The 9,550-nt window shown below is 47.8% G+C and overlaps 1 protein-coding gene across 2 annotated transcripts in view; it reads left to right on the top strand.

Moving 5' to 3' along the window:
* Nucleotides 1-3,311: 3,311 nt before the first annotated feature.
* The window catches only part of AMFR (autocrine motility factor receptor), a 45,825-nt gene continuing 39,586 nt past the window's right edge, over nucleotides 3,312-9,550 (top strand). Inside the window, exon 1 of one of the 2 annotated variants that reach the window (XM_083165275.1) lies at nucleotides 3,312-3,699. In XM_083165275.1, coding sequence (XP_083021401.1) covers nucleotides 3,457-3,699 — 243 coding nt within the window. In that variant the 5' untranslated portion in view covers nucleotides 3,312-3,456. The remainder of the gene's footprint in view (nucleotides 3,700-9,550) is intronic. The other variant, XM_083165274.1, reaches the window with a different exon arrangement.

Here is a 9,550-nt window from a genome sequence, read left to right as displayed (position 1 = left end):
AGAATACAATACCTATGGTTGAACAAAGGGGGTTATTCTAGTTCACTCTTTCTGACAAAATCCTTCTTAGATGGACAAAACCATGTGCACTGCAGGTGGGGCAGATGTTACTTGTGCAGAGAGAATTCGATTTGGGTGGGGTTTTACTTCAAAGTGAGATCTATATTGCACTGTAAAAATAAAACAGCCAGTATTTACCCTGCACAGAAACAAAATAACTCACCCAAATCTAATTCTCTGCACATTTTACATCTGCCCCCCTGCAGTGCACATGGTTTTGTCCATCTAAGAAGGATTTTGTCAGAGTGAACTAGAATAAGGCCCATAGTGAAAAATCTATAAAGTTGTGTGTATCTTGGAATCGTTGGAAAGGAAAAATATGGCTAACCAACTCCTTTTAGTTAACCTCAATACGCCTGTAATGGTCTCAGGCTGAATCGAATAATCGGAATTCTCCTATAGGTAATTCCTGAGATGCGGTCATGGTGTTTGAGGGGTCACAATTCAAACGTTATTGGATGTACTGAGCTGAAATTTGGCAAGGCCATGTAGAACTGTCACTCGGTGCGGTTTGCCAATTTCCGTGTTTTGCACACACTTCATGCTTGGTCAAATCACATTTGTTTCTGCAGTAGTTTATGGCGGATTTTTGGACAGCCATAACTCGTAGATTAGAGAGTGAATTAACACCTGGGGTTTGTTTTATTACATAGATTACATAGATAATACGGCCTTTTGGAGTTCATTTTACATAGACAAGTCTAGCCAATGGGCAGGCGTGACGTGCCTACCACGCCCCTGTAGTGATAGGCAGCAGCCTTTTTCATTTTAAAATGTTCCCATCTGGGGCTTTCTTGAAAACTTCACCCGGTGAGCGGCACCTGCTGCCCAGCCGGGGTTTCCCCGGCGCCCTTTGAACTCTTTTGCGTGGCCTCCAGAACTTCCGTGACTTCATGGCGTATTCTTTCTTCGGGAGTTCAACCTCCCTCCTCCTCTGCTGTCGAATGGCCACAGCGTTCTTGTGCTGGCTAATAAAAGCCAATGCAAGGGGGCGGGAAGTTGGTGCCACCATTTTTTTTAAATATCCAGGATGGCCACATCCACATCAAGTCAATCGGAGCTCAATGGCCATCGCCATCCGGGTAAGCCCCAGGGGGTCATTGGCCCCTCTTGGTGAAGGAGTATAATTTTTTTTTTTTTTTTTAAACCTGTGTGTTTTTGTTTTATTTCCTTTTACAGGGAGGTTGTAAGTCCCAGTGTCAGGCTTGCTGTGACCTGTAGTCCTGTAAATGACAATATTTAAAAATATCAAACCTGCACCCACTGTCTAGGGGTGTGATGGATAGGCAATGGCATTACTTCCCCGGCTAGTGGAGCCTGGTACTGTAAATAGAAGGGGTCCATACTCCATTTGTCCACTAAATCCGAACCATTGCTTGCACCAATATCCAATAAAAAAAATATGGGAACCAAAGTAGGTGTATTTATGCCCTAGTGTCCTTTGCAGGTGGACCACAGGTCCCAGCAAGCCGGCCGCTGGACCTATAACCACCCTTTAAAGGAAATATTAAAAACAACACAGGTTTTAAAAAGTATTTTATTTAACAGCTTCTTTAGGGGGTCTGTAGATGACAGCCCGGAGTTGCCACTCAATAGTGCGAGGATCTGTTCCTCTCTCACCTCCGTTTGCTGATGCTAGGCCCAGGTAAAGGGAACCTTTAATTTCTGACCCCTAGCAGCCTGATGGCTCCTTAGGGAACAAGAGTCTTCAGGCTCATCTCTGCTGTGGATCACGAGAGCGCCTTATCTCTGAGGAATGGACATCAACCTTTCAATGTCAGACTTTCGACGTAAAACTGAAGTGATGCGATGGCAATCACCTGTGGGGAGCTAGGTAATTGATGAGAAGGGTGTTTCACCACAGGTGATTGCAATCCTACATTACCAGGGGTAATGCAATGGGTCATATTAGAGCAGTGGTAGCCAACTCCAGTCCTCGAGAGCTACCAACAGGTCCCATTTTCCAGACAACCTGCTACTACACAGGTGCACTCATTACTACCAGGACACATTTTAAAAGATTCACAGGTGGAGCAAATTACTTCACTTGTGATTCTGTGAGGAGAGATCTGGGTGGGAGACATTGGGTGGTATTCAATTGTTATATTGTGTCCAATCTCCCATCTAAAGTGATGTGAAATCGTTGGGTGATATTCAATTGATCTATCTTTTTGCGCATATCGCGCTCATTATGGTCAGGTTTAGGCACAAATTTTCATATTTCAGCTCACAACGCCCAGTAATGGCGAGCTAAAATGCTGGTGAAAAAACAATTGAATACCACCCATTAACTGTTGGTAGCTCTCGAGGACTGGGGTTGGCTACCCCAGTGTTAGAGGGTATGCAGGGCCGGTGTAAGGCTTCTCAGCACCCTAGGCAAAACTTCAACCTCTTGCCCCCCCTCATACTGCCACAAATACCCATTTTCCAACCCCTTAATGCATACTTGCCTAACATTCTGGAATGGCAGAGAGCCTCACAAAATTGAGTGGTCCTCCCTGCCCCCAGGTAGGTCGGCAAGACCCCTGCTTTCTCTGGAGGCCCCCAGTACCCTTCCCTTTGCCACCCACAACAGAGTAGAGGAAGAAAGGGCAGCTAAATAGGGAAGAATGCCTCAAGAGAAAGTATGGAGGTGAGTTTGTAGAGGTTCCACAGCATTAAGTACAACAAGGATCCTCACAGACATCCTTGATTTTTTTGATAGGCAGACTTGGTGGCACCCCCCTAGATCCCGGCGCCCTAGGCAGCTGCCTAGTGGTACAGCCGGCCCTGAGGGTATGACATAGGTGCAGGGAGTGCAGCTGCTATGGGGCTACTGGAGGGCACTAAGTCAGTCAGAGCTACATGGGGCACCCACATGTATGTAGGAACCAAATAGGTGACAGCAGACTGGGCTGTCTGTAGTTCTGGCACTTGCCCTTGTTTGTAGATCCCCACATACTGTCTGCTCTCCTGGTGATGCGGTCTTGTTACTACTAGGTGTAACACACAGCTGGCAATGCCATGGCACTGATGGCAGCCTACTGTAACACACAGCTGGCAATGCCATGGCACTGATGGCAGCCTACTGTAACACACAGCTGGCAATGCCATGGCACTGATGGCAGCCTACTGTAACACACAGCTGGCAATGCCATGGCACTGATGGCAGCCTACTGTAATAATATACAGCAGCATGGCACATACAGTATGTAGGAGAGTCCCCGCCGCCCGCAGGCCGCTGTAACCCGGCCCCTCTCCCAGCACAGGTACGCCGCCTTGACTCGCCGCCAGCAGAGGGCGCTGTCACAACGGGAGACCAGGCCGCCCGCTCACCCGCCGCCGGGAGACAGTGACCCGGAGGAGTAACGTAGGTGGCGCGGCACAGCCTGCCTTCCCTCCCGGCTGCCCGCAGAGATGCCTCTGCTCTTCCTGGAGCGCTTTCCCTGGCCTAGCCTTCGGACGTACACCGCTCTGAGCGGCCTGCTGCTAGGCCTCAGCCTCCTCAGCGCCTACCGGAGCCTAAGCGGGGAGCTGGGGGAGAGCGAAGAGGGCGGCCCCGGGGAGGCAGAAGAGGGCCGGGCGCAGCTCTCAGGAGATGCCGGGGATGTGGCGGTGGAGTTAGGCCGGTACCTGGTGTCAGACAGCCTGGGAGTGTGGGTGAGTACCTGTCACCGCTGTCATATGTGACATTGTCACCCGCTCTGCTCAGGCAGGTGCACCACTCGGTTATGTATGTATGTGTGTGTCTGTGTATAGGGCTGTGTGTGTATAAGCAGAGGTTGTGTGTGTGTTGTGGTAGGGGCTGTGTGTGTATAAGCATAGGTTGTTGTGTGTGTGTGTGTGTGTGTGTTGTGGTAGGGGTTGTGTGTGTATAAGCATAGGTTGTTGTGTGTGTGTGTGTGTGTGTGTTGTGGCAGGGGTTGTGTGTGTATAAGCATAGGTTGTGTGTGTGTTGTGGTAGGGGTTGTGTGTGTATAAGCATAGGTTGTTGTGTGTGTGTGTGTGTGTGTGTGTGTGTGTGTGTTGTGGTAGGGGTTGTGTGTGTATAAGCATAGGTTGTTTGTGTGTGTGTGTGTGTGTGTTGTGGCAGGGGTTGTGTGTGTATAAGCATAGGTTGTGTGTGTGTTGTGGTAGGGGTTGTGTGTGTATAAGCATAGGTTGTTGTGTGTGTGTGTGTGTGTTGTGGTAGGGGTTGTGTGTGTATAAGCATAGGTTGTTGTGTGTGTGTGTGTGTGTGTTGTGGCAGGGGTTGTGTGTGTATAAGCATAGGTTGTGTGTGTGTTGTGGTAGGGGTTGTGTGTGTATAAGCATAGGTTGTTGTGTGTGTGTGTGTGTGTGTTGTGGCAGGGGTTGTGTGTGTATAAGCATAGGTTGTGTGTGTGTTGTGGCAGGGGTTGTGTGTGTATAAGCATAGGTTGTGTGTGTGTTGTGGTAGGGGTTGTGTGTGTATAAGCATAGGTTGTTGTGTGTGTGTGTGTTGTGGTAGGGGTTGTGTGTGTATAAGCATAGGTTGTTGTGTGTGTTGTGGTAGGGACTGTCTGTGTCTATAAGCATAGGTTGTGTGTGTGTATAGGTCTGTGTGTGTTGTGGCAGGGGCTGTGTGTGTATAAGCATAGGTTGTTGGTGTGTGTGTGTGTGTTGGTGTTTGGGCAGGGGCTGTGTGTGTATAAGCATATGTTGTTGTTGTTGTGTGTCTGTGTATAGGTATGTGTGTGTTATGGTAGGGGCTGTGTGTGTATAAGCATAGCTTGGTGTGTGTGTGTGTGTGTGTGTATGTATGTATGTATGTATGTGTATGTGTATATATATATATATATATATATATATATATATATATATATATATATATATATATATATATATATATATATATATATATATATATTGTGTCCACATACTTTGGTGTGCCAGAGCTGCCCATCCACTAGTGTGATTTGGACCTTTTTCAAGAAATCATGTGAAAAGTGCCATGACGTATGTGACACCTCCGATGCGCGGTTCCATGCAATCCCGCAGCCAGGACTGGGTTTGCATACGATACAGATGTGCAAAAAGAGCACCTACGGTGTGTTATGTGCGACCCCAGACACTGGGTCGCCTGGTGGCTCCCTGCCGACGTATTGTATGCGGGGCTGCAGGCAATACATCACCATAGTGAATGAGGGGCTTTTAGACACACCAAGCAACTTGCCAAGTACTTCTTCACAAAACCAGTGTGTTATTATTATTACAGGCCAATTTTTGTTATTATTAGGCGCCTCAAGGGAACCACGGTGCTAAGTTACAGAGTAAATATTCAATACAAGAAAACAGTGGCAGATTTATTAAACCTGGTGAAGTGATAAAGTTGTGATGCAGCAGCCAATGAGGTCCTGTCATTTTTTTTAAAAAACCCAGCCTGTCACTTGACAGGCAGGAGGTGATTGGCTGTGCATTACCGCTGGCCACTTTATCATTTCACCAGGCTTAATAAATCTACCCCACAGTGAGTTACTGTTCCAAGACCATATAAGACAAGTACAGGGTATATAACCCCCCCCCCCCCCCTCCCCCTCCCCCTTACTAGCATGGGTTTCCTTCAGGTACTAGTGTTTCTTCCCACAATCCAGAAATGTACTGGTAGATTAATTGTCTTCCCCAAAAATGAACTCTAGTGTGTGTGTGTGTGTGTGTGTGTACATGGGCGGACTAGAATGGCCAGCTTGATCTTACCTGCCGTCCAATTCTATGTCTGTAGATCTGTATCGCTAATTAGCCAAAAGGTATATTGAAAATGGTACACTGACTATTGGCCCTGGAATTCTGTTAGGATTGTGCTGACAGATCCCATACGAGTGACTGTGCCATGCCTCACATCTTTATGTTTTATCTGCAACTAGCACTAGTCTTCTGTACCGGGAACATTGCATGTGGCTATGATACAAAAAAAAGTGTAAATTTAAGGAAATAGTAGGAACCGCTACGCTTGGCACAGCGCCTAAGTTATGTCAAGCATATGGCACCATATGGGGCAAAAACCTTTGGTGAATGAGTACTTATCTGTGTGCGTAGAGAGCAAGGTGTAAGGCTAGTAACTGCTCAGCGAGAGATGCCCTGCTGCCAGCAGCCTCACTGGTGATTCATGTGCCCACAGACATGTTTGTGTAATAAGCCTTTTCTGTAGAGCTGTGAGCTTACACACCTTATAGTGTGATTGGCAGTGCTATGTTGTTCTGTGTAGTGTACATTGCATCATAGGAAGCAGTTCTTACATGGATACCGCTGTGACTGATTTCCATGAAACCCTGTGTCCATGTTGCAACAGCCAGCATATGGGTAATAGTCTCACCGCTGTAAGTGTGTATGGACGTTCGCTGAGGAGTTCCCTGACCATGTAATGCATACGCAATGCTATCTTCAGCAGGAACACAGTCTAATTAAATATGACATCATCAGGAACTGGGCTCCTGAACCTGCTCTGGGGAAAAATTTACTTTCCATAAGAAAAGTTGGTACTTGTTACCTAGAACGGCGCCCATCGCAGGCATCACATGCCATTATAATGGGATGCGACCGATGCGATGTCCGCGATTTCACATAGAAATGAATGGTAAAAGGTAAATCGCGTCAGTCCACCGCGATTTACATAGGGAACAATGTTTAATGGCTCAATTGACCCGATTTTTACATAGGGAACAATGTTAAGTGGCCCACAGGCCCCAAATAGCCACCCTGAAGTGTGAAATGGCCCCCCAATTGTTAACGCCACCCCACGATCAACGTCAACCCGAAGCGTGGCGAGCGGCGGCGGTACGCGTCCTCCGACCTTTTCATATCCCCACTATCCACGTCGGCGTGGAGTTGAGAATAGAAAGTGTGGCGAGGGGACGCGGATACCTGTGAAGCCCGCGAGGGGACGCGTATAGCTGTGAAGGTATCCGCGTCCGCTCGCCACGCTTCGGGCTCGGTGGCTCGCTGCGCTCGCCACACTTTCTATTCTCAACTCCACGCCGACGTGGATAGTGGGGGTATGAAAAGGTCGGAGGACGAGTACCGCCGCCCCTCGCGGGCTCGCTGTGCTCGCCACGCTTCGGGTTGACGTTGATCGTGGGGTGGCGTTAACAATTGGGGGGGCCATTTCACATTTCAGGGTGGCTATTTGGGGTCTGTTGGCCATTTAACATTGTTCCCTATGTAAAATCGCGGTAATCGCGTAGGTCGCATCTCATGCGATTTTTTTTTGGCCGCATGCGATGCGACCGACGCAATTTTTTTCCTTGCGATGCCTAGGATCAAAATCGCTGGCGCCGTTCTAGGTAACTAATACCGAAAAGTTTTTGAACCACTTGAGTGGTATGCCCTCAGCTGCTCTGCTGCAGCGGGCTGTCCTGAACATTTCCGAGCATACCACCTAGTGTTCATTCTAGCACCCACTATCTTTGAAAACCCATCAAGTTCCTGTTCCCTGCCTGGGGTGTCGCTGTTTGCTGTGGTGTTTCTAGCACAGGTCTGGTTTGCTTATCAGTTCTGATATCAGACCACACTGTGCTAGAAGCAATACAGCAGACAGAGACACCCCAGGCAGGGAAGAGGAACTGCATTGGTTTTTTAAAGATAGCGGGTGCTAGAATGAACACTATATCACTATGCAGTATGTGTGCGCCAGTGGTGCCTCCAGCTATGCACCACTGACGCACCACCACTAGGGCACTCCCCCGTCGCTCTCCCCCCACCCCACCCTACTGCCCCCCCTCCTCCGCTTCCTCAGCCGACAGCCTCCATTCACAGCAGTGACGAAGGTGGCAGGCTCGGGGATGCTCAGGGGACTCAGGAGTTCAGGCGCCCAAGTCCTCCCGAGCCGCCGCAAACATCCCCAAGCCTTCCCGCCTGTGATCACTGCTGTGATGGGCGGCGGGGGCACGGGAGCTCCAGCATACAAACGCCGGAGCGGAGGTGAAGGGATGGGAGGGGGAGGAAGCGGTGGCCTACGCTCTGTGGTGGGTTTTGCTGGGGCAGGACAAACCTGCCCTGGTAGGTTTGTCCTGCCCCAGCAAAACCCACCACTCAAGGGGTTAAAGACCTTTGTGAGTGCCTTCATTTCTAAGTACAATCTATCTCTTCTCTCTCTTATGTGGAGTGCTGGTACTTGTCAATCATAAAATTTTAATGGCAGCACTCAAACACTGTATAGCAGGTAATGGAACGTCACAAATGAAACACATTTTGTATTAGCAGCTATACAGTCTGAGTGTCACCATAATTTGAATTCTGCATTTGGGGTGGCTCAGTTTCCCAGGAGTGTACCAGAGCGAGCATTCTTTACATCCAACTATACACCCATACACAGATAAAATGAGAAATATTGCTCAGTTTAGCCCTTACGAGCGATTATATCCACAAGGGACGTCTGCCGGCAGACGATGCGCACACCTGACCCACTTTGTCTTCTGTGCATGTACAGACGAGGGAGCAGATCATTAACGAGGGCCACTTGCCGATGCTGCCGACAAACGGTGGAGGGGAGGAGCATTCTGCAGCATGGTCCTCGGTAACAATCCGCTCCATCATCTGAACATGTACAGTGGTGCAGCGGGTAGTTAATGACCCACAGGAGCATGCATTATCTGTTGGCAGGTGCGTACACACTGGCCGATATAATGAGCGATATCACTCACTAGGTAAAATCAACATAATCGCTAATTTTATCACCCAGTGTGCACAGGGCTTTAGAGTGTTGGATTTCTCTTCCACACACAGTATATATGTATATATATATTTGTCTAATCATCATTAACCCCCTTCACTGGTACTTCCCAGAATTTTCCGGAGTTTGCTACAGTGCGCAGAGTGGCAAAACCGGAAAATTCTCAGGAGTGCCACTGCCTGCGCTCCCCCTTGCCGGGCAGCACCGCTGAGATCTGAAATCTGTTAAAATTAAATTTAAAACAATTTCTTCATAAGTTAGAAGCACCGATCACAAGTTGGGTATTTTATCTTGAAATATTGACCAGCAGAGATTTTCCAGAGCTTCAGAAAGTTGTAATGAAACATTATTTTCATCATCGGATCAGATAAGATCTGTTTTGCATAATATTGAGACAAAAATGTTACATGTGTTTGCTAAACAGATAAATGTTTGGTGATCACTAATACCACTTTCACATCGCCGACACGTTTTAAAAACCGGTATTTAAAACGGTAATTAAAACGGTTCAGAGCCTTAACATTGCCGCAGATTACCGTTTTAAATACCGGTTTATACCCCTTTCACATCGCACTTTTAAAACGGTAAATTGCCGTTTTTTTTCCCTTTTTAAAACGTTTAAGCCTGCACTGTGAATGCATAGCATTGTACACATTCACATTGCACAAAAAACGGCAAGGAACCGTGTAGGACTCTGCTTTTTACACGGTTCGAAATGCCAGTTAACTTTAAACGGTAAATCAGCTGTGGTGCATTCACAGTGCAGGCTTAAACGTTTTAAAAAGGGAAAAAAACGGCAATTTACCGTTTTAAAAGTGCGATGTG

The sequence above is a fragment of the Crinia signifera genome, chromosome 11 (assembly GCF_055691185.1).
Source record: "Crinia signifera chromosome 11, ASM5569118v1, whole genome shotgun sequence".
In the NCBI taxonomy this organism is placed as follows: domain Eukaryota; kingdom Metazoa; phylum Chordata; class Amphibia; order Anura; family Myobatrachidae; genus Crinia; species Crinia signifera.
Note: the sequence above shows the minus strand (reverse complement) of the source record. Positions and strands in the feature narration are given on the sequence as shown.